Genomic DNA, 24,547 nt, shown 5'->3' with positions numbered 1-24,547 from the left:
TTCAACAAGACGACAGAATTCAAGAAGAAAATGCGGGATCTAAACTGAACTAAACCGACAAAAAGAACCATTTGAAGTCTGGCCAGCAAAACCCCAAATATACCATAATACAAAGCATGGCAGTTCTAGGCAAGGACAAGCTTCTCCCTGTTGAACCTAATTGCCAGACAAGAAGCACTGATTCAATGACTTATTCTACCCAATTCTCCAAATAAGTAAGCTATGTTCAAAGCCTATTTGATATCTCAAAGCTAAGTACACTCAATGGAAGCATTCATCTACTTTCCTACTGCCACCTCGAGTTACCTAGAAACAAGAATACAATTCAAAATCAAAACCTTAAAAACCTAACTAAAATCTGTAACTCATGACGCCCTGGACTTTTCCTGTCATCTACTTTCATCATGAAAATCAAGCACCAACTGACAACGACCACATATAACAACTGTCAACAAGCAGGAGCTCGCAACCGAATATTATCCTTTTATAGCATTGCAACTAGTTTCATCTATCAGACAGTATTGGTCAAACATGTTTTTGGCAGAAACACAAATGATTCCTTATATTCCAAATCTACTTTATTAACTTCAACAAATCTTCATACCTAATCCCATGCCCATACCATCTCTGAAAACAATGCTGTAAACCAGGCAAAGAAAAAGAACTAGATTACAGTTCCTCTTTTCTTCTCTCTATAATTATCCATAGCTATGCACCTAAAAGCTCTCAAAACCAAGAAACTCAGACCTGCAAAATCTCAGAAATATGATTAAAAAACTCATCTTCTTCAATAATCTAACACAATCCCCAGATTCACAAAATGGTACTTACATGCAGACAAAAAAAAAAAGCTAAAATAACAGTTCCTTACTGTATATTTCAACCCAAATTTCTCTAAAAACCACGTATTCAACATTAGCAGCCATACGTTCACTACAAAAAGAAACTGAAAATTAATTCAACGAGTCAATTAAGGTAAAAACATTAACACCATCATCATCGTCATCCATTACAAACAAAACCCAAAACAAACACTCATGCCCTCAAAACAAGAACAACGTTTCTTTTTAACAAATAACAGGCTTACTTTACCACAAATTACTTCCACAACAAACACACAAGCACTTGAAACTCTTAACAAACCAAATCATTAATTTTCACTTCGTAACCATTCTGGCAATAAAATCCTCGTACCGGATCCTCCCATCGGACCCGACATCAACTTCTCGGATCCACTCATCAAACTCCGCCAACTCCAACTTCTCCCCAATACTGGTCAAAATATGACGCAGATCCGCAACAGCAACAAACCCCGTGTTATCCTTATCAAGCACTTTGAATGCATCTCGTAACTGTCGATCAAACGGCTCAGCTTTCATGTGCTTTGCCATTAAATCAAGGAATCTAGGGAAATCAAACGGTGCAGTCAGGTTCTCCTGGGAGATTATGGATTTTAATTGGGCTTGGGTCGGGTTTCCACCGAGAGATCGCATTAAGATCCCTAATTCCGATGGGGCTATCTTTCCGTCACCATCTGTATCGAAGAGTGTGAACGCTTCTTTCATAGATGACACCTGGTCGTCGCTCAGATCCTTGCCCATCTTTTTTCTGATTTGGGTCGGGTCGCTTTGTTTCTCTCTCTGGAGGAAATGCTGTCTCTCGCCCTCTTCACGTTGCTGGTTGGTGGTGATGGTGTTTTTGATTTCCTTGTAAGGAAATGACGGAATGCGTTTTTTTAGAGCTAGACGGTGTCGTTTTGGGGGCAAGTGTTTAAAGTTATGCTTAAAGCGACAGCGTTTAGAGGAGAAAAGGTTACGTTTTTCTATGACATTCTGGGTTTGACTTAAAAAAACATAAAAATTAATGTTTTTTCAAACTAAATATATTTAAAAACAAATATGGAACCTTAGGATGTGGACACAGAGTGAGTAGGGTCCTACGTGGAACCTACAAAAGTCTCGTTATCTGAGGGCATCAATCATGTTGTCTTTGTTGGAAATCGGAATATTAGTGGCGGTGCAGATTGTGGTCATTTGTTTTTTGTTTTATTATTATTTTTCTTCAATTGGTATTGGAATGGATGCTGCTTTACCCCGATAAATGCTTTTTGAATTTTTGAACTTCTTCAATTTTGAGTTATGGCCCCGCCAGAAAAAAAAAAAAAATTTCCATGAGGGATGATTTTTTAAAAGAAAAGAGAAAAGGATTAAATCATGTTTTTTATTTAAGGGTGTATGATAATACGGTTAGAATGTGTTTTTTAAAAAATAATTTTTTATGTTTTTGAATTGTTTTAATGTGTTGATATTAAAAATAAATTTTAAAAAATAAAAATTATGTTATTTTAATATATTTCAAAATAAAAAATCATTTTAAAAAACTACATTAACACTGTCACAAACACCACCTTACAATCCTCATGTATAATATAAACTAGCATATTAACTCTAGTTTCACAGCGGGTCAATAATAATATTTTTTTCAAATATAAAAAAATATTAGAAGTATAAAAAATATTTTAAGTGCTTTCGGTCTGGCAATTGTGTCAGATTCATGAGCCTTTGGGTCTAATGGTTATACTTTGACTTAACACGTGTCAGCAGTTTTTGAAATAAAAAATAAAAAAGACAATGCCTCGCATGATTTTCTAAACATTTACAGTGTGGTTTTTAGTACAAATACTTTATGTTTATATTATAGTTCATAGTATAAATATTTTATGTACACAGCACTAACAGAGTAATTTTTCCACACATTTTAAAGTATAGTATAATAAGAAAGTATTCTCATGTACCAACCTCTAGCCAATTTAAGTAATTATATAGTTTAATCTTGAGGGGTATAGCTCAGCTAATTAGATTCTATATTTGCTTCCTAAAGATCATCAGTTCTAGTCTCACAAACCTCATGGGCACGGGAGGCTTACATGATCGTTAACTTCTGAGCCCATGAGATTAATCGATATGTGCACAAACTAACCCGGACACTCATATTAACAAATAAATAAATAAATAAAAGTAATCATATAGGTTAATGAGTTAATACATATAATACATCCATCAGCATGTGTTTCTTTCATGATTCAAGGTAGACCTCTTCCTGTACAGAACAGTAATTTGTTACTTGATACATGAAGGTGGGTTTTGAAAAATGATAAAAGGTTATTTTTTAAAATTTATTTTTTAAAAATATATTAAAATATATTTTTATATAAATACATCAAAATAATTTAAAAAATATAAAAAATAAATTTGAATCAACCTCTATTTGGGTTGCACTCCAAAACAAGAGGCATAAAGTAGTTAAATGATGCAACTCACCTTTTTCACTATCTTTATAAACAATGACGGAGGTGGCTTTTTTTTCTATATTTTCCACTTTATTTTTTTAATTATTATTTTTTTAATTTTATTTTTTAATATTTTCTTAATTTTGAATTGTTTTCATAAATTATTTTGGTTTGTTTTTTATGAGGTTATCATAGTCTTAAACAAACGTTCTGATATTTGATTTGTGCTTAGTTTGTACTCGATTTTACGAGCATTTATTTTTATTATGGTATAATTAAGAAAAAATAGTTTTTTTTAGTTCTTAAATCCAGTGAAATCCATCACCTAAATTATAAATTTAACGGGTTAAACCGAGAAACCCAAGTCAATTTAATATGTCGACGTCTCAATATTAGAAAAAAATCATCTTGAATATTTTTTTAAGTCAAACCATATTTTTTTACCAAAAATCTAAATTGCCTTGGACCCTTCAAGTCGGCAGGCTCATGTTAAAGCAACTTTCGCGCGGTTTAATTTTAAATTCAAACCAAATAAAAATTCAAGCAAAAATTTTCAAGATTAATCAATTATGTTAGGTTTAATAATAAAATTAAATAGTTCTATATGATCTAGACTTTTTTGTGTTCAATTTTTTTTTATTCAAGCCGTAGAATCATAACAACTCGAGCAAAGGCAACAAATTCTAGAACCTAGGCCTAAAACTCTTAGGGTTGATTTCGTAGTTTTTTGGGATATAATAGCAGTTGTTTTTTAAAGTATTTTTTTACTCAAGAATACATCATAATTATATATTTTATGTTTTAAAAATTATTTATTATATCAGCACAAAAATGATAAAAAAACATTAAAAAAGTTAATTTTAAACAAAATCAATCTTTTAAAATTTAGTGAAAACGAACTCTTCTTCAACTGGACTTGGGCAATTGGGCCCATGTGGCATGAAAATAAAACATAAGAAATAGTTTTTTCTCGTGCAAGTGTTCCATTTCTTTGCCAAAGTTTAGTGAATTTCAGGATATACACAACATAACTAATTTAAAATGTAGTTATCCTATTCAAACTAAGGGTATTAATTCTGTTTTGTTCTGTTCATAATGGCTATATTTTTCTAGTTCAAAAAACAAAATAAATCATAACAAATTTTATCTTGCTCATAATCTTGACATGCGAGAATATAAGTCAAATAATATTTTTTTTTCTTTGCTTTATTTTAAAAGAGTTGTTTTTTCTCTAATCCTATCTTTCTACATTTGGTTTATTGGAGATTGGGTTTTGTAATTTATTGTGATTTGTTTTTTTTTTGTTATTATCTCAATCTTATGACCTATATCACAAGTTTTGCAGATTAATCCAGTTAACTCGAGTTTTTTTTGTCTATTTCTTTTTCAGTTTCATCATTCAACATCTTTAATATTTGGTTGATTATGAATTAGACTTTGTCATTTGTTTTGGTTTGTTTTATATGAAATTATATCAATCTCATGACCCGGGTCGCAGGTTTTGTGAATTAACCCATGTAGACTTATGTTATTTTATGGTCTTATGACTCGGGTCGATCTAATATGTTGTCTTCTTAACATTTTTTTAAAATATCATTTTGAATTTTTTTTCGTCAAATTATATTTTTATCAGTTATTCAAGTTGTTTTTGGATCCATTGAGTTAATTAGATCACATTGAGTTAACTCTCATATTTTTACTTGTATTTGAAATTTGAATTGTATAATTTTAAATTAATTTTATCTTTAAATTTGAATTAAAATTACGTATATAACTCCGACACGACATATCAAAATACTTCAAAACCAAAACAGAAAGTTTTAATTGAAAAATAAAACACTAGTAGGAACGAAATGCACAACCTTGATTCAAACTAAGCACATAATATGGCATTCACAAATTTATTATGGTAAAAGGACAGCTTGATGTGCGTGGTCAGTGAAAGATGAAAGAATGAAGAGAGAAAGAGTGAAAGAAGAATTACAGAAATGTGTTTATTTCTTTATTAATTGAATACTGTTACATCAAGGTCTTATATCAATTACAATCTCTGATTCAAAAATCCTATAATTAAGGAAGCAATAAATGATAAGATAAACACTCAATTCTTAGACTATCTGTTGCGGATATGATTTCCATTATCTTCAGTATCAGTAATCTCTTGTGCAGATATGATCAGAGATCATGATTATCTTCAGTTTCAGTGATCCCTGATCATGGTGGCAATCCCTGATCATGCTTATCTTCAGTATCACTATTATCCTCAATGGATTATGATATTATCTCCAGTATCAATAATCACTGATCATGATTATCTTTAGTATCAGTAGTAATCTCTTGGGCAGATATGATCAGAGATCACGATTATCTTCAGTGTCAGTGATCCCTGATCATGATCTCTTCAGTATCAGGGATCCCTGATCATGGTGGCAATCCCTGATCATGTTTATCTTCAGTAGATTGGATAATACCTTCAACAGTCAGTTAGACAAATTTATTTTCAAGCAAATGATCAAATAGATAAATAAAAACCACCCTGGAGTTGTCCCCGGCTCAAATTTATTATCATGTTTCTATGTGATACTCAATAGTTTTCCCAAAATCTTTCACACTTTACTCAAATAAAAAAGAAAAAGAAAACACGTAGCTTTTTTCTTTTAAAGAATTTATTACAAAAAATACCATAAAAATTACTGTTTCCTGTGGCTCTTCTCACAATTCAATGTGGATTTAGTAAATTTACTAGATTGTCCTTGAAAAAGAGAAACAAATATGCTGGCTTTAGAGGTATTTTTTTATTTTTTCACATGATATATCTGGTATTGTAGAGTTGATGAGGGGTATATATGCCTTTTTACTCATTGATTACACAATGTAAAATCCAAAATACCATTGGAAACAAAATTTCAGTTTGTTTCGGTTGAAGGGCTTTTTCGTTTTTCTCTTTCTTTGGCATAATGAGATTTCAAAAATATTTTTAGATTTTAAAACAAATGGTTTTGTTTTCAGGGGCACTTGCATCTTTTACACTCTTTTTTGTTTTAAATTTTTTGTGGGGTCAAGGGTGTTTTGGTATTTATAAAAAAATAATAATAATAATAACAACGCGTATTAATCATGTGCCAGTGTGTGGAGGTTGTTTGTGCCATCTTTGCGGCGCGTGACACATCCTACGATCTCCAAAAACACCTAACTGTCATCTCGGCATCTTGGTCAATGCTTCTTGATCTACGCGTGTTGTCATAATCGATGTCGTTAGGTGGCGGCTGAATTTTTTTTCTCTATCCTTTTTTCTCTTTCCTCCACCCAATCAAAGTTAAAAAATGTCATAACCTTTTGTATTATTTCAATTATGGTCTCATTTTTTTTATTGTTCTATATTTGCTTTAAATTCTTTTTATGATTTTTATTTTCAATTTCATCATTGTATTTTATTTTTATGTCAGATTCGGTCCTCTTTCTTTTAATTGATATTTATATTGCTTTTCACCTTTTTTTCAAATTGATTTTCTTTTCAATTTCATACCTGATTTTTGTTTTTTTTTAATTTAGTCCTCATTCTTTTTATTATAATTTCCTTCGGTTTCATTTTTTTTCTTAATTGATTTTTTTTTCAAATTCATCCCTCATTGTTTGATTTTATTTGATTTTCATGCCAAATTTGATCATTATTTTTTCAATCATGGTTTCCAAACCCAACCTAGGGGTCGACTGCGGGCACGTCCTAGATCACAAATTGAGTAGGTTGGCCAAGGTTACCCAGATCAACCAAGCCTAAGAAAAATATTTAACGTGTTTTAAAAAATTTTCACAAAGAAATAGCGTCCTTATTTTTTTAATCATGGTTTTTAAACCCGGCCCAAATATCGACCCCCGGGCCAGTCCTGAGTCACAGGTCGGGTGGGTTGGTCAGGGTTACCCGGGAAACTAATTTTTTTATTTTACAAATATGTAAAAAAGAAATTATCTTGGCAAAAAAATTACAAAAAAAAAAATCGATGGGTTTTAAAAAATAAATAAAAAGAATTTAACAAAAAAATTGAGTTCTCATTCTTTTGATTATGGTTTTTAAACCTGGCCCGAGGGATGACCTCAAGAAGCTCCTAGGTCACAAGTTGAGTAAGTTGACCAGTGTTATCCGGATCGACTGATTTTTTTATTCTGCCAAAAAGTTAAAATTACATTTTTTTTATAAATATTTAACAAATAAAATCAATGAGGTTTGAAAAATAATTAACACAAAAATTTAGTTCTCATTCATTTGATCATGATTTTTGATTAATTTTTTTATTGGTTTCATCTATTGGTGTTTAGTTTGTTGAGGATTTTGCTTTGTAATTTTTTTAGGTTTGCCTTCTATAATGTGGTGTCAGCCTCATAACGGGGTAACAAGTTTAGAAGGTTAGTTTTAGTGGATTTTTGTTTTTTTAACATATATTTTTAAATTTTGTTTTTCAACATTTGGATGATTACGAATTAACCTTTGTTTTTTTTTTTTTTACTTTTCTTTATTTGGAGTTGTCCTGATCTCATGTTTTGAGTCACCGATTTGATCGGTTGACCCAAGTCTTTTTCTGTTGTCACTTTTATATATATATTGATGTCAATTTTTTATTAATTCGGTTTATTTGCTATCATCACCCTTTTTTTTAAGTATTATTAGATTAGTTGAAGTTATTAAACCCGGTCGACTCAATGATATAATTCTCTTATTTGTTTTTAAATCTCAAGTGTTTTTACGTTAAAAAATAAAAATAAACTTTTCATCTAGAAATAAAACTACAAATTAGAATGCTTGTGTTCTAACTCTATTTTCAACCAAAACTCTCTTGTTTGTGTTTCTTTCTACGTCACCATATCAATGACATTTTCAAAGAGATCTCCAACATTGTATTTTTTTTTTTTTATATACACTTGCATCAAAATCATTTGGCTATTATCATTATAGAATTGAAATTTGCTTTTAGAATAATGAGAGAATGGTCTAAGAAACAAATATTCTGGTTAAATTTTTCCTTGAAAAAAAACATTAATGAGAAAAAGGATTTTAGTTAGAGAAGTATATTTTATCTTTATTTTAAAACGTCTTCATCTTTTTTGTATGTTTTCTAGATGTTTTTTTATTTTTATTAAAAGGCATATAAAAATTGCTGTATATTTTAAAAAATCAAAGATATCAATAAGAAAAACAACACTTTTAGTATAAAATTATTTCGATTCAATCAAATTTAAATTATTTCATTTTCTATAAAAAATATCAGTTTCATATAATTAAGTTAACAAAATTAAAGGGCTTTCGACAATGTATAATTAGATATATTTATCTGCGCGTGTTTTTCAAACTCCATGACTAATATTTAGTTAGCTTAAGATTTTTTCTTTAATATTTATGAGCATACATAATCCTTGATCTATTGTATTAGAATGTGAGTTAATAATTAGGATTTTTTTTACTGCTTTAAAATATATTAGCGACACTTTGAAATTCTTTTTTATGTAAAAACACTGGCCCAACACATAACGCAACGTGGCCCAATTACTCAGTGACTGCTAGATAAACAAATTCTCAGAACCCGTTATATAATCTCGGTGACGTGACGCCACCAGTAGTTTTTAAAACCACGGCCATCACTGATCAGCCTCTATAATGGGATAAACCATGAGGCCCAATAATGGCCCATATACAGTTAGAAAGCAAGATGCCCAATACCATTGCAGAAAGAGATGGGAGTGGTTAGTTTTAGCTTTTCACCACAAAAATGCTTCCATGCGAGACACTGGCCTTGCGCCATGCTTTCTTGAATTTTCTTCTTCTTCTTCTTCTTCTTTTGAAGATACTAGCCTGTTACTGTTACCAATAACACCACGTTACCTTCGAAAACCTCTGGTATTAACCTGAAGGCTTTTGTCTCTTTTTGTAAATCTGATTGCAGTTGTTTGTTTTTTAAAGTGATTTTTACTCGGAAATATATTAAAATAATATTTTTTTATTTTTTAAAAATTATTTTTGACACCAACGCATCAAAATGATCTAAAAATACTAAAGAATATTAATTTTAAGAAAAAAATAAAAAAAATTTAAATTTATTTTAAAATATTTTTAAAACATAAAAACAAATAGAGTAAAAAAACAAACTAAAACTTCCACGTCTTATCCGGCACCACAAAAGCCGAACTTAGCGTGTATTTATCATTTACAATAATAATTATTTTTTAAAATGTTTTGTTACTTAAATATATACTTTTTAAAAAAATATTTTTTTTTTGGAGGCAGTGCTAAAGTAAAGTTGATTCGTTACTTTTCACCATCATGAAAGTTGCCTACTTTATGAAAGAGGACGGCACCTTTCACTTGTATCTAGCACAGTGAAAGATAAAGGTAAAAATCAAAGCCAAAAGTGAAGGTAACAAAAGGTTAAAACCAGAGAGTGTGCATGCAGGAGGTCAAAGAAAGCGATCAATTTTAAAACGACGAGAGAAAGACAGAGGCGTAGCATAGTTCGATATTTCTAGAAAGAAATTGAAAACCAAAGAGCCAAATTCAAGTGTCTTTTGTCATAAATTAGTTCAATCAAGAACGACCGACAAAGGTCTCTTGTCCCTTTAGCTATTGCTTCACCGCATTTGAAAATCTTGAGAGTCGGTTTTTTTATCACACGTGTCCTTTTCATGTTAACGTAATCTTGTCGAGAGTGGTGGGGGAGATTTTTGAAAAAAAGCATCATCTATTGTTTCAATCAAACGGCATCCTTTTCTTTGCCACTGTACACCATCTTCTTCCCTTCCCTCTCTTTTTCTTTTTTTTTCCCACCACCATCTACCCATGATTTAATTTCTTTCTACTATTTTTTTTTAATCTCGTGAGTTGTACAGAGGCAACGCCAGATGGTAGATAATTATAAAAAATAAATAAAATTAAATGGGTATTTTCTGCTCATTGCATAGTTCATTTTTTACTGTTTAAGAGGCTTGTTATTGTACGTTTTGATCCTTGTAGTTTTTAAAGTTTATATTTCAATTATAAAACTCTATTTTCTTCATGTTTCAATCCGAGATGAAATATAAAATCGTTGAAAAAGGAGAAAAAAAAATTCAAAGTCTTTTTTTCAATCACATTTCAACAATGAAAAACGCTAATCTCGGTGTTAATAGACTAGTCTAGAAGAGAAAAAATCAAAGGAGTTTATTTGACCCTTTAGTCATGTAAAAAAAATAGATCAAAATTCAAAAAAAAAAAAAATTCATATCAAAGACTCGTTATTTCCTAATTTGTTATAAAATTAATTTGGTTTTCATGTAAATTAAGTAAAACAAATCATACACATATACTGAAGATTTGTTTTGTGGATAAAAAAAATAAAATTCAAAATACAATTATTTCTCGAGTGAAATAAAAACCCAAAGCATAGGAAAAATGATTAAGTTAGTAATTACTAATGCATTTAAGAAGATTCCTAACTTTTTTTTTTATTATGGGTGTTCGGATCAGTTTACACGCATTTTAATTAATTTATCGAGACTCTAAAATTAACAATAAAATAAGTTTCTAATGACCTAAAAATTTAGAACACTCGAACATAACTTTTAAAACATAAACTTAAAATTTAACCAATTTAGCTGCTTCGATCGCTCAGGATTAGAAAATTCCTAACTTTAACTATGGTTTCCCTACTCGAAATGTAAAGGTGGCAACCTACTTTCTTGTGGAACATGATTGAGAATCTAACTCGAGTACTTTATTTCTAAAGCCGGTCATTTTTTGTGTCTAGTAGCTTTACCCCCACCAAGATATTTAATTTAATCAATGTCTTGAAGTTACTTTTTAATTTATTAATTCAAATTATTATTATTTTTGTTTTGTTTGATAGCTGCTTTTTTTAGTTACAGAGGGAGCTGCTTTTTGATAAATAAGAATTTGTCCCAAAGAAATTCAACAATGTAGAACTTATATTAAATCAATTAAACTATGACTCTTTCTCTTTGTGATATAAAAGTCCAGCTGTTCAAGGGAATCCAAGGTGCTGACAATGGTTTTTTGTCCTGATGTATAAAAATAAATCATAAAAAAATAAATACAGAATAGCCGTATGTAGAGTCCATAGAGCACAAAGATAAAATATATATATATTTTTTGTTTGGGTGGTGGTTGAGTCATAGTTTTAAATATTTTTAAATTATTTTAATGTGTTGATATTAAAAATAAATTTAAAAAATATTATTTTAATATATATTTCTAAAAACAATACTTTAAAAAAAATCTAAATCACTATAAAAAAACCCCTTAAAATGAAATAAAATATTAATAGGAACTAATAAAATTTTATAGAATTATCCGCCTCAATTAGAAAACAAAACGGCCATTGAATCATCCATCATACACAAGTAATGGCCATCTTTTTTTTACCGACCCTCCGTACTGGCTTTTAATTTGACTCTTCAGACACAGGCTCCGAATTTCTTCCATGGGGCTAAGATTGTCAACACTCATGTGAAATACCATGCTGAGTGTGCCCAAGTTAGGTTTCCCACCCCTTGACCCCACCCCTCTCCAAACCAGAGATTAACAAACAATACACAAGCTTCAATTCAATACCTTTTTTTATTTATTATTATTTTTTTTTTAGGTAGATTTACCAGCACATCGAGTTGGACTCTTGATCCATTACATCAGCAGGAGCTTGTCTTCCGTCACATGATGGATCACATCACATCTACTGCTCCTTGATGATCCGATGGAGGAAAACAATCGATTGGTTACAGCTATCGTAGATCTTCGTCACACCATATATCTTCACCCTCTTATCCAGCTGACAATAAATTGGACAGATTGGGAAATTGATATATAAAATAAAAAAGAAATGGTCAATTAAAGTAGCAGCTTAAAGTTTAGTGAAGTAACGTCACGGTTCTGTAATATTTAATTAAATTTCTTGTTTTTAAATTATGATTTCAATTAAATATTATTATTGGCAATGATAATAAAATTTTAATTAATATTATAATTCATAACAACAATTTCAATTAAATTTAAGATAGACGGTAAATCAATTAATACTAAAAATCAAAAGATAATTATGTGAATAATAATTTTTTAAAATTTTAATTAGAATATATTTTTGAGTCTATAAATTGAATAAATTCAAACATATTTTGAAGCTACAGGTGAAGTTATCAATCTTTCAAAATATGATAATTATCTTATCGTTTTTAAAAATAAAAAAATGCTATTTGTTCGAATTATTTTTAAAATGATGTTATCGCGCATAAACTTTTAACTTAATTAGCTAATTTTTAAAAAATCTAATAAATTCCAAATGTGAACGTGGGAATCTTTTAGAAAGTCGTTATCAACTGTACACCTCTCTCTGTCTCTCTTTCCATGTTTTCACTCACTGCTGTCTGAAAGTGCTGTTTGCTCATCTTCAATTAACTGCCTCTGCGAAAAATCTGCACCAGCTAGAATTTTGAGAAAGAAAGAGAATTGTGTGTCTGCTATCTCTTTTGCTTTTGGAATTCCAAAACAAGTATAGTAGAATTATAGAGATACAGTGAGAGGTATCAAGAAATCACCAAGAGTCCAAGTGAGAGAGAGAGAGAGAGAGGTGCTACCTTGAGTCAACAGCATCTACAGCTCTCTCTCTAGCTTGCATTGTCAAACTTGGGAGAGAGATTTGTCATTTGAGAGCATAAAAGAAAAGAATAGAGAAATATATGCGGTCTTGTGCAAAAATTCCAAGAGCTAGAGATAATCTAGTCTAAAACGAACAGATAGGTTTTTTTTTTTCCTGCTATTTCTAAGTGAAGGAACAAGAACCAGAGAGAGATTCGAAACAGAAGTAAGGATGGGTTCTTTATGTTATTTCTCTTCTCTCATTCTATTTCTTTCACTGTTAACTCCACAAAAAATTTCTGGAAACAATACGGAGCTTGAAGCTCTGGTGAAGCTAAAGTTTGCTTTAGACCCAAACAATAAATATTTACAGTCATGGACTAGTGATGGCGACCCCTGCAGTGGCTTATTTGAGGGTGTGGCTTGCAACGAGCATGGCCAAGTGGCTAACATTTCATTGCAGGGAAAGGGACTATCTGGTACAATATCTCCTGCAGTGGCAGAACTGAAGAGCTTGTCCGGTCTGTACTTGCATTATAATTCGTTGTCTGGAGAGATACCAAAGGAGATTGTTAATTTGGTTGGGCTGTCTGATCTTTATCTCAACGTGAATAATCTTTCCGGGAGTATTCCTCCTGAGATTGGCAGCATGGCTTCTCTACAAGGTTAGTTTCTAGTCAATTTTGTTGAAAAAGTTACAGCTTTGTTGAAGAACAAATATTGGGTCTCTATATTTCTCTCTTGGTATTTATGTTGTGTGTTATTGTGCTTTACATATCCTGTTTCTCTTCTAAGAATTGAGTGAAGGGTAACTCATATGTTAGATGTAGAAGAGATAAAATCTAGTTTTGCTTGCAAAATTATGGCTTCTGCATCCTGGATTAGCGTGACTGGCCGATTGTGTCTTTGTGATCTTTTTTTATGCTGATAAAACGGAGGAAAAGCAATGAAAGTAAGCGTTCACTTATTCGATCTGTTGATTGACATGTCAAACAAAAAAACAAAAAACTGAAAGAATTAATGCTACGATTAGGCCAAAAAAAATATTGAGTTAGTCAGTTTGGCACCAAAGTCTTATGGAGAGAAGTGATCAGTTAAAAGATCACTCATCTGGTTCATCTTTTATTAAATATGCATCTTGATTTTGACTGTACTCTTTTGGCAATCGGACATTTATGACCAAAGAATTGAACTTAAAATAGAGAAATTGAAAGCTTTCTTGAACATCTAACAAGATATTCCATTATACACAATTCAGTGGGATTTTCTTAGATGATTGTTTTTCCATGGACCAAGTGAATCGATAAGCCATACTTTAACTTTTCTTTTCCCACATCTTCTCACCAAACAAACGCGCCACTAGATTCGGCTGTCTATGTTGTATACCTAGTTGTCAAGATCTATGGTGTAGAGCATTCTTAATAGATGGTAATGTTTCAAGCATTTTTGTGTCAATTTTGACTAATCAGGTATTTCTTTGTTTTGTAGTTTTAGAGCTATGTTGTAACCAGCTCGCAGGGTACATACCTACAGAAATGGGGTCCTTGAAGAGGCTAAGCGTTCTAGCATTGCAGTATAACAGACTAGTTGGTCAAATTCCTGCCAGCTTAGGGACCTTGGGAATGTTGAAAAGGCTTGATATGAGTTTTAATTACTTGTCTGGGACAATTCCTCAAGGAATAGCTAACATTCCACGTCTGGAAGTGCTGGATGTCCGGAACAATTCTCTTTCTGGAACTGTCCCTTTTGGTAAGTATATTTTGTCTAACCTTAAAAAAACTTCTTCTTGAATTATTTTGTTTCTTCTGCGTCTCATCTTCCAAGTGATAGCCAATGGCTTGCTGTATGCATTTTCGTTCCTTGTAGATTTTTGTTATGCATATTGAGCTAGACTGATTTTATGTTTTTGATAATAAAAAATGAAGCTTTGAAGAGATTAAATGGGGGATTTCAGTTTGAGAACAACCAAGGTTTATGTGGAACTGGATTTCATCCATTGAGAGCTTGCAGTGCTTTTGATAATATGAACATCAACCAAGTTGGCTCGTTGGGACCGATCGCTAATAATTCTGCTAAAAAAGTTACCCCCCAGTCTGCAATTCTGCAGGCACATTGCAACCAAACCCATTGTTCAAATTCATCAAAGCTTCCACAGGCTGCCATTGTTGCAGGGGTTATTATAGTCACTATCACATTGATGGGTGCTGGATTTCTGATCATTTTCTGCTATCGCCGGAAGAAACAAAAGATTGGGAATACATCTGATTCTTCTGATGGTCGGCTAAGCACTGACCAGGCTAAGGAGTTCCACAGGGCTGGTGCCTCTCCACTTGCAAGTCTGGAGTATTCTAACGGATGGGACCCATTAGGTGACAGCCGAAATGGCATTGAATTCTCTGTGGAGCATCTAAATAACTTTAGATTCAATCTGGAAGAGATCGAGTCTGCTACCCAGTGCTTTTCTGAGGTGAATGTATTGGGAAAGAGCAGCTTCTCAACTGTCTACAAAGGAGTTCTCAGAGATGGTTCTATTGTAGCTATTAAGAGCATTAACGTAACCAGCTGTAAACCTGAAGAAGCCGAGTTTGTAAAGGGTTTGAACTTGCTAACATCTTTGAGACATGACAACCTCACTCGGCTGCGAGGCTTTTGTTGCTCCAGGGGCAGGGGTGAATGTTTTCTTATCTATGATTTTGCTCCCAAGGGAGATCTGTCAAGATACCTTGATTTAGAAGATGGAAGCAATCAAGTTCTTGACTGGTCTACAAGAGTTTCCATTATCAATGGCATCGCAAAAGGTCAGTTTTATTCTCATTTTCTGCCGCCACAATTTGATTTCTACTGTATTTTGCCTCAAATAAGTCAAAATGTAGGTGGATAGGCTATTGATAATGAGAAGTAGATGAGAAAGTGCAATGAAAAGTTTGGCAATAATGTTTTCATTTCTGACATATGTAGCTCTTTCATTTATTCATCATTCAAAAGTTTGGTTTTTGCCTCTTCCCATTAATGGTTTGCCTTGAAATATTAAATCAAGGCTTGAGTTTTGCTCAATAATTTCAAATAAAATGCTACATGGGACATAAGATTAAAGTTCCTTCTAACAGCGAGTTTCTGGACACTTATTCTGTCCTTTATTGTCAATTAGGTATTAGATATTTGCACAGCATTGAAGAGAAGAAACCTGCCATAATTCATCGAAGAATATCCGTTGAGAAGGTCCTCCTTGACCAGCAGGTAAATCCATTAATCGCAGACTCCGGCCTTGCTAAGCTTCTAGCAGATGACATTGTCTTCTCAACTATCAAAATCAGTGCTGCCATGGGATACCTGGCTCCAGAATATGTAACCACAGGACTTTTTACCGAGAAGAGTGATATATATTCGTTTGGAGTGATCATCCTCCAAATCCTATCCGGTAAACAGTTGCTGTCCAATTCAATGCGATTGGCAGCTGCATGTTGCAGATACAATGACTTCATTGACACAAGCCTCCGAGGAAACTTCTCTGAGTCTGAGGCAGCTAAGCTGGCAAAAATTGCACTAGCTTGCACTGACGATCTCCCTGACCAAAGACCAACCATGAAGGAAGTGATTCAAGAGCTGAACCTAAGCAATGCTGGTTCTTAACGGCCTTATTTTTCTCTTTAACCCACAAATTGTTCTATCATGCGACCAAGGAGACCTTACTAAACAGCGCAGCTGCTGTGACTACTGCTGATATCGCACTCTATCCCTTGGATGGAAACTAATGCTTACCGCAAACAGGAAAAGATGGTTAGTTGGTTGAAGAGAGTCGCTCTAAAAATCTCTGTAATCTTAATCCTAATAATTTTTAGCTTTAACTCTTTGATAAGCTGCATGTTATAGTCCCTTGTAAACTACATCTATGGAAAAGAGAATATTTTGTAGTATTATGATTGATTTTGTCTATGAAAACAGTTTTTCGAATAGGATCTTTTCTTTGTCAGTCTGATGCAATTGAGGTGGCTTCATTTTCATTTTATTTTAGGCTCTGGTACTGTTTATCACAGGAAGAAGGAAAACAATCAAATATCTTACTTATCAGGATACTTGTGTTTATTCATTAACCTTGTCGCAAAAAAGTTCTAATCAATCTAGGAAAGATAGACTTCTAGCTCTAGGACCTCTTCGGAAAGTCCTAACTACTAAGGGTTGTAAATCGTAGATTCATAAGAAATCATATAAAAAGCGGCTAAACTTCTTCTAGTAATTAACCATTTCCCCCCACCCCCTGCTCTTCATCAATGGAATGCGAGGAAGTGTGTCGAGCTTGGCGCAAATTGACACATCATCCCGAGCTCAAGAGACAGCACTCGGTTATCATCAATTTATGAGCAACCAGTACTCCCCCTTCCATTCCAACCCTACTAGCCTTCGTGACTCGCTGTATGTCATTGAGGACTGCGTTTTTCAAAACAATACTGATAAATGCAAACAATCCACCCTTCAAAAATTATGTGCTCAGGTTTAGTTCTGTGTCTTCCCTTGCAATAGTTTTCTGTATTCAACCCACTCCGAACAGCGTGACTATCCTAACTATGGTCAAATCTGCGTTTACGGCCAAAGGGTTCTCGCTTGTACCTAAGTGCATAATGATGGTTAGAAGGGAATACAATGCAGCTTTCGGGTGGGGGTATGATCCTTGTAATCACAAATACAAAGTTGAAAGAATAGTGAATCGTTCTGGGGAGATTGAGGGTGTTCATCTTAGTACAGTAATTGGAAGCGCATCAAACTAGTCTCTTTCATTCTTCCAGTGCAAACATGTCAAGCTTCGGTTGGAGCTCTTCATTGGATGGGCCAAGCAAAGGAAAGAGACTCAAAAGTCATTGTCACTCAACCTTTATGACAATACCTTTCACGAAATCCAGAGTCCACGCTGCAAGCTCCATTGTAACTGCTACCTGGATGCCTTTGGAGGGTCCCTGCCTGTGGTTTGTGGTAGAGACCCGAATCAAATCGATATGTAGCAGATGAATGATTATGGAACACAGACTTACTGGATATTAATCATGAGATCAAATATTTCAAGAATACAAGGAAGCACTCGACTTCTATGCCTATTCGGAAAGGGCGAGTTATTATATTCTTGCGATTTACAAAGCGCGGCTCAGGCATATACATACAGGCAGCCATCCTTGGTCTCAAGCAGTTGCTCTTATCGGGAGCCTTGTCACAGTATTCTTGTAATTTGTTTGAACAGTTCGTATTATCTACCATTCTCTATTGCAAACGTTGAGGTGACTCGGACAAATGGTAGAGAAGCAAACATAATAGCTATAGGATTCTTTTCTTTTCTTCTTTTTTCCAGTAGGCATTATTCTTTCCATGCCATTCACATTAGTGGTGAATGAGTTCTGGAATAGAACAACGGATATTTTTAGTTATGGTTAATTATTAGTTTAGGATTTATACGACAGTCATACAGTTTCTGTTTCTTTGACAGTGGTGAAATTGTCTTTTCTTACTATTCAAGACCACCTTATCAACGTAATGCTCTTTCGAGTCCTGATAACACTAGTATTGCACTGATGTTGTATTAATGCAGAAATTTTAAAGCACCAAAACACGAAAATATATGACAAATCCTTTGTTGGATAGTTAAAATGGCAAAGATAATCCCCATCAAAAGAAAAGGACTATGGCTTAGATAATCACATGAGCATCACAGGATTATATTTATCTTCAAAAGCTTGTGCTTTGAGAGAAGTCCTATTTCAGTGGTGTTACTGTACACATGAAAGCCACGAACTCCTAATAAAGCTTATCAGGAAAAAAAAATTGTAATAAACAACACTAGTGTTCGTTCTCCTTCACGTTAACTAATCAAACCAGTCAGTTTTTCTTTCTTCCCATCTAAGTAACGAATTGATAATGGACCTCTTCTGCGAGATCAAGATCAAAAATTTATTACACTTATCAGAACAGGGGAAAATTTAATAACAATCAACCACGCATATGACATGGGAAAACGGGTAGAAGACAATCAATATAGCATAAAACATTTAAATTCCGTCATACACCAGCAAATCAACAGTTAGAAAGAATTGCATGAACGTTAGGGCAACACCAGTTTTGAAATTGACTTTTGTCGTATTAATGCATGTAGTTAGATCAGTACATACGAGTTTAACACCCTCTTTTTATTAACTCCTCTTGAAAAAAAGAAAGAAATATACAATTACATTTCCTCCTCAAAAAAAATTGATAAAAAGATCCCCAAGTTTTTAACCTGTAGAATACCTGCGCTACCAGAAAGGAGGCTAACAGGTGCAGGATTTTTCTCATGTCCAGAAAGATGAACCTTATCCTTCGTAGTTAATACTCTAAGCCACTGCACTATGCTGTTGATGCTCTGAAAACCATTCGGCAGGCCACCATTTTGGTCTAATGGCCTCAACCTTTATGTCCTCCTGCCCTTGTATGGTCAATGAACCTGACCCTTTAAAGGCTTCTTTTAACCGCAAAACACCCAGCCCTCTACAGCCAAGTGCAGTCGTCACATACCCAATTTTCTTGCCAGATGCTGTGTTGATGACTTCTGAACCTGGACCAACTTTCTGCTCCACTTCTAAAATACAAAACAAAAATTGCTCAGGATGTATACATAAAAATTGGATGCTAAAAAATCCAAATGGAACAAAGAACACCTTTTCCACTATCATCAAGAAACGCTAAAGAAAGCAATCGTTTGCGAATAACCCCTCTGTGGTGTGTTCGAGCTATAAATTCTTGGCCCACATAGCATCCTTTGTCAAAGCTTATTGCATTTAAACCCTCCAGATTGTATTCAAGAGGAATCGCTTCACCTAAACAGCCCAAATATATTAAGCTCAGGTTGATAGGTCAGACTAGAGAGAAAGATTATGGAGCAAAGGAGAGCAATTTGAGGATATACTCAGAAGATAATAATGCCAGTATGCCACCAATATTGTTGGACATTCAAAGAGTAGAAGAGATTCCTCAAAAGTGAAGAGAAGGACGAACCTATGGGGATCTCAGTTGAGCCTTCTGCAATTCCATTCTCAATTCTCCATAATAGGTAATTCAGTTCATTTGTTTCTTTGTCAGATTCTACCAAAGGTGCTGTAACATCCAAAAATAGCAGGAAAAAAGACGAATTAAAACTAAATAAAAAACTACTGATTTAATCAGTCAGAAAGTTTAATGCATAATGAGCTCTGCAGCCTCATAACCTATGTGCTCTTGTATATTAACATCAAGCAACCAATGAAAGCTCAGGAAACTCACGAGTCTCTTTAGATGGAAAGACCCCCCTCAAACCAAGACAATCTACTCTGGGGTCCTTAAACCATTGCCATCCAACATCATTCCCATGTGAAGATGACATGGCAGAGTGATCAACACCAGGGCCCGAGCCAACACTAGCTGCCTCTGGCTCTTCTTCACCTTTTGATTTTTCAGCAAGGTTCCCACCAAACCGTTGCCAGCAAGAGAAGTCTTCTGCCACGTTATCAATTTCAACCTTTGACCTCAACCGGTATCTGCAGAGCAGAAAGAAAGTAAACAGGACTGCACCAATAACTAAAATTAAGAGGATTGAATAAGCAACCACCACAAGTTATAATTTTTTAAACAGTCTAATTGCTTTTGCTCTACACCATAATGAGATCTACCAATGCAGATGTACGAACTCACTCACGCACTTTAGTTACTAGCAGACCACATTCACCAAGTTTTCCAAGCAAAACCCCCCCACTAAATTGATAACTACTCAAACTAATTGCAACCAAGAATGACTATGAACATTAAAACAACTACACAAAAATATATCCCCTCAACATCCAACAACACTACTCCTAAACCAAGCCAGCATGCCCTACCCCTTCAGTCCATCTCCTACTTAGCAGGTTAAAATGTTAGAATTTCGAAAGTTATACCTATTCTTAATCGAATTAACAATTCCATTTGATCAAATTTTCTTTCTTTTCGTCAGCTAAAAAAAAGGCAAAATCAATTGAAATATTATCTAACAAGAATCAAAGTTTCCCTTAAAACTCAAAAATATTTGGCATCAAAGAACCCAATTAAGAGAAGCGAATCACTTACCTTTTAAAAGTAAGCAATAACTCATCAAGAACCGAGCTATCCACATCAGCAAACAACTCCAAATCCCCACCCGAATCCGACCCAGGACCCGACCCGGACCCATCAAGCTTCTCCTCACCCAGAGGCTTTCTATACAAAAACAAATCATACAAGAACCTCCCTTGTGGAGTCAAAAACGCAGCGTACATAGGAGGAACATAGACAGAAGGCAAATTTGGAGTGGGCACGTACGATGTTGTCCCGCTTGGGAGTTCACTGAATTTTTTAACATCGTTTGTCAATAAACCTTGTAAGAATTTGACTGTGTCTGGACCGCTGAACCGAATTACGGACCGGGATTTTAAGAGGGAGACAAGAGGACCTGTGCTTGTGTTGTTTAAGGTGTGGTAGTTTTTGGGGAAGATTGTTTTGAAAAGATGCATTTTTTGGTGGTGTTTCTGGGTTCTGTTTTGGGTTTCAAGGCTTTTTGGAGGCGGTGATGATGGGGTTTAAGTGAGTTGTGCTTGCGACACGTGGATTGTGATAGTATTTGAAATTGTGATTGTAATTTGTTTTCTAAATATTTTTACTTAAATATATTTAAATTTTTTTTTAATATTACTACATGAATTATCCAAAATAATAATAAAAAAATAATTTTAAATAAAAAAATTTTAAATTTTAAATGGTGATTTCTTGGCCTAAAAAATTCTGAAGAACAAGTTTCATTTTTAAGAATAATTTCTTCATTTTCTATGGCTTAAGAATTGCTAATGTAATGAAATCGGCTAAGAAAAAAAAGTGGTCGTCAAGGTTTGGAGGCCAAAAAGTCTGTAATAGATGATGCACAGTGGCTGGGGCCTGAGGTAACCCAAAAATTTACAGGTATTTTAAGATATTTAAGAATATGATAAAAAATTATTTTTTATTTGAAAATATATTAAAATAATAATTTTTTTATTTTTTTAAAATTTATTTTTAATATTAATTCATAAAAAATACAATAATATTTAAAAAATTAATTTCAATAAAAAATAGATTGAAAACTCAAAACCAAACAAATGCAAATTAGGCTGAGCTCAATTGACTGGCAAACACTGGTGAAAGTCTTGGACTAGTCTGCAAACAGATCTTGTAATAAGGCCAGATATCATAACGGACCCAACCCAATACTAGTTAACATCTTTGTTAAACTGTAGTTTAATTCCAGCTTTTAATTATTTATTAGACTATTAGAATGATGTAGTAATTAGTTTTTAAAGTGTTTTTTATTTAAAAATATATTAAAAAATTAATTTTTTTATATTTTAAAATCTTTTTAATATATTAATATTATTGATCTATGTTGTTGTTATTACCATCATTATTATTATCTTTATTATAATAGTAGGAAAACCCAAATAATTAATTAATTGAGGTGGTAACTTGGCATTTCTTCTCGAGCGATTTATTTCTCTTCACCCTTGGTTGGCTAATCAATTGCGTCAAGTATTGGTGTTTAAACAAACTGGGTCCAACCCATGGAAGGTAGGAAGCGGGCACAGCCATCCTTGACATCATTAATTTCTCTTATTTCCTTGGTAAACAATCCATAACAAACCAATATTTTATTATTTGGAGTTACATCATCACCATACATAACTTATAATTTCAGCCTGATAAACCATCTAGTAGGTAATCCAATAGTATGAGCTTGAAATTAAAAAATTTGTTTTCCATGTGGTTCCAGGTTTGAGCCATATGATTACTAATATGATGATTACTTGAGGTTTACATGGTCGTTAACTTCAAAACCTGTAGGATTAGCCGAGATGCGCGCAAGCTGATCCGAACACCTACATTAATAATAAAAATATATATATATTTTGTTGTGAACACGTGTTTTTTTTTTATCTTGTCTTTAATATATATATTGGCTACAGGCTAGTCACCTATTTCACTGATTAGTATCCGCATATCCACCAACGCATAAAAACCCCATGGTGGTTTTGGCTTCTAATATTAAGCTCCTCCATTACTTTTCAATGGACTTGAGCTGAGTAATTGTTTTTTTTTCTTTTCTTTTTTAACCGTGAGTATCCAGACCAGTTTACATACACCTCGACTAATCCCTCGATGTCCTGAAGTTAACGATCATGTAAGTCTTCAGTAGCTCCGAGATTTGTGGGACTCAAATTAGTAACCTTTAGAGAGCAAACTCAAGATTTGACCGGTTGAATTACACCCCTCAGGATTAGTAATTGTTTCTTCTTTGATTCCCTCACAAGAAAGCCGCAAGAAGGGATATATATATAGAAGATTGGATTGCCATCGTCAAAACACGAGTAATCTCTTCCATGAATTATATCCAATATCAAGCTAGTTTAAGTTTTCACTACTCTATAAGAAAGAGAGAGAAAATTATATATAGAAGTGGGTTAACCTAATTTAACCAAGTTATAGTTGGACGTCAACTTCATGCCCGTGAAATCTGAGAAGGAAGAGTGAAAGTATCTTGCATGCAACTTGATGTAGCAAAAGTCATGAAAGTGAGGAGAGTCTGATCATACGACTACATCAGCAATATTTCTTCCATTTTGTTCGTGCTTAATAAACAGTTGTTTTACTTGGAGAAAGTCAGAGCTGGAAATTAATGTCCTTTTGATTTTGATGAGATATGAGATAGCACGATGGTTTATTAAGCTTGGTCTGGCGGCTTCAAGCATGGTGGGATTCCCATCTCAAAACGTTGTTAGAGGGAGTTGCTTTCAGATTTTGACAACAGATGACTTGCATTTATCATCCTTCTAGGAGAGGTGGAAAACTACAGGGATATGCATTGTTTTCATTGTGCTTTAACTGATTGAACTGTAACGAGCGACCGACTTTCAATTTTTTTTTAATTACAAAATCATTTTCGACTTTCATTATTCCATATTTATCATCCGTACTGTACATTATAGATAATATGGTTCTACTAATCAAGCAGTTGATGCTACATTAGGGCATGCCTTGGTATTTGTTTTGCCTTGCTCATTAGGATCTTTTTCTAAAACAACAATTCTCTCTGATAGAAGGAGAAAAACCAAAGATGATAAGGGTTGATAGGGACAAGAATCAGAGTAGACTGTGCCCAGAAGCAGGGAAAGTAAAGGTTGTCTGTTCTTGGGCTTCGACCTAAAAATTAATAAAACAAAAGAATCCCTCAATCTCTCAACTCTTGATACGAGTTGAATTTAGAACCCTTTACATATACATATTTAGGAGAGTATATTCCATTTATTTGAAAAGTATATTTCAAGATTAATTATTACATCGAAGACTAGAGTTTAATTATGTATTGAATATATATACTGATAAATTAGGAGAGTTAACTATATTCTTATATTTTAAGGTTATATAATATTCTTACATGTTTAATTACATCCAGTGCTCTTTAAATATAAGCATACTTTTCAATAGATATTCTACTAAAATTCCATCAAATTAAACTAATGAATTTTCACTTAGGCTTTTTTTCTTTTCTTTTGGAAAAATTACCCTTTGAGGATATACACATTCACATATATAGCACATTTTTTAAGATATTTATCGAG

At 33.3% G+C, this 24,547-nt stretch overlaps 3 protein-coding genes across 4 annotated transcripts; 1 reads left to right on the top strand and 2 right to left on the bottom strand.

The window, feature by feature from the left end:
* Window positions 1–947: 947 nt before the first annotated feature.
* On the bottom strand, window positions 948–1,799 carry LOC18094401 (probable calcium-binding protein CML13). Its single transcript, XM_006368639.3, has one exon. The coding sequence runs from the start codon at window positions 1,599–1,601 to the stop codon at window positions 1,158–1,160; it is 444 nt and encodes a 147-aa protein (XP_006368701.2). The 5' UTR covers window positions 1,602–1,799; the 3' UTR covers window positions 948–1,157.
* A 10,825-nt stretch (window positions 1,800–12,624) lies between these two features.
* LOC18094402 (LRR receptor-like serine/threonine-protein kinase RGI5) lies at window positions 12,625–16,852 on the top strand. The gene is made up of 4 exons (XM_006368640.3): window positions 12,625–13,564; window positions 14,388–14,648; window positions 14,825–15,697; window positions 16,048–16,852. Exons 1-4 carry the CDS (start codon window positions 13,132–13,134, stop codon window positions 16,527–16,529), a joined length of 2,049 nt encoding a protein of 682 aa, XP_006368702.3. The 5' UTR covers window positions 12,625–13,131; the 3' UTR covers window positions 16,530–16,852.
* A 2,144-nt stretch (window positions 16,853–18,996) lies between these two features.
* On the bottom strand, window positions 18,997–21,489 carry LOC18094403 (putative transferase At4g12130, mitochondrial). Of its 2 annotated transcripts, none has more exons than XM_024585011.2 (5): window positions 20,994–21,489; window positions 20,175–20,428; window positions 19,911–20,009; window positions 19,574–19,732; window positions 18,997–19,491 (listed from the first exon to the last, which is right to left on the bottom strand). In XM_024585011.2, the coding sequence occupies exons 1-5, from the start codon at window positions 21,413–21,415 to the stop codon at window positions 19,250–19,252; spliced, it is 1,176 nt and encodes a 391-aa protein (XP_024440779.2). In that variant the 5' UTR covers window positions 21,416–21,489; the 3' UTR covers window positions 18,997–19,249. The 2 variants fall into 2 exon arrangements, with proteins under 2 accessions (XP_024440779.2, XP_006368704.2); XM_006368642.3 differs by having other exon boundaries at window positions 18,997–19,494; window positions 20,994–21,486.
* Between the last annotated feature and the right edge of the window lie 3,058 nt (window positions 21,490–24,547).

Source organism: Populus trichocarpa, chromosome 1 (assembly GCF_000002775.5).
Source record: "Populus trichocarpa isolate Nisqually-1 chromosome 1, P.trichocarpa_v4.1, whole genome shotgun sequence".
Taxonomy (NCBI): domain Eukaryota; kingdom Viridiplantae; phylum Streptophyta; class Magnoliopsida; order Malpighiales; family Salicaceae; genus Populus; species Populus trichocarpa.
The sequence above is the reverse complement of the archived record's forward strand: the minus strand, read 5'-3'. Positions and strand labels throughout refer to the sequence as shown.

Excerpts from the sequence above, each read along its gene's own strand:
- LOC18094402 (XM_006368640.3), top strand. The coding sequence starts at position 13,132 with ATGGGTTCTTTATGTTATTTCTCTTCTCTCATTCTATTTCTTTCACTG. Across the intron at positions 13,565-14,387 it reads CAGCATGGCTTCTCTACAAG|TTTTAGAGCTATGTTGTAAC; the intron begins GTTAGTTTCTAG and ends TTTGTTTTGTAG. Across the intron at positions 15,698-16,047 it reads TATCAATGGCATCGCAAAAG|GTATTAGATATTTGCACAGC; the intron begins GTCAGTTTTATT and ends ATTGTCAATTAG.
- LOC18094401 (XM_006368639.3), bottom strand. The coding sequence starts at position 1,601 with ATGGGCAAGGATCTGAGCGACGACCAGGTGTCATCTATGAAAGAAGCG.
- LOC18094403 (XM_006368642.3), bottom strand. The coding sequence starts at position 21,415 with ATGCATCTTTTCAAAACAATCTTCCCCAAAAACTACCACACCTTAAAC. Across the intron at positions 20,429-20,993 it reads TTATTGCTTACTTTTAAAAG|ATACCGGTTGAGGTCAAAGG; the intron begins GTAAGTGATTCG and ends TCTGCTCTGCAG. Across the intron at positions 20,010-20,174 it reads CTTTCCATCTAAAGAGACTC|CACCTTTGGTAGAATCTGAC; the intron begins GTGAGTTTCCTG and ends TGGATGTTACAG.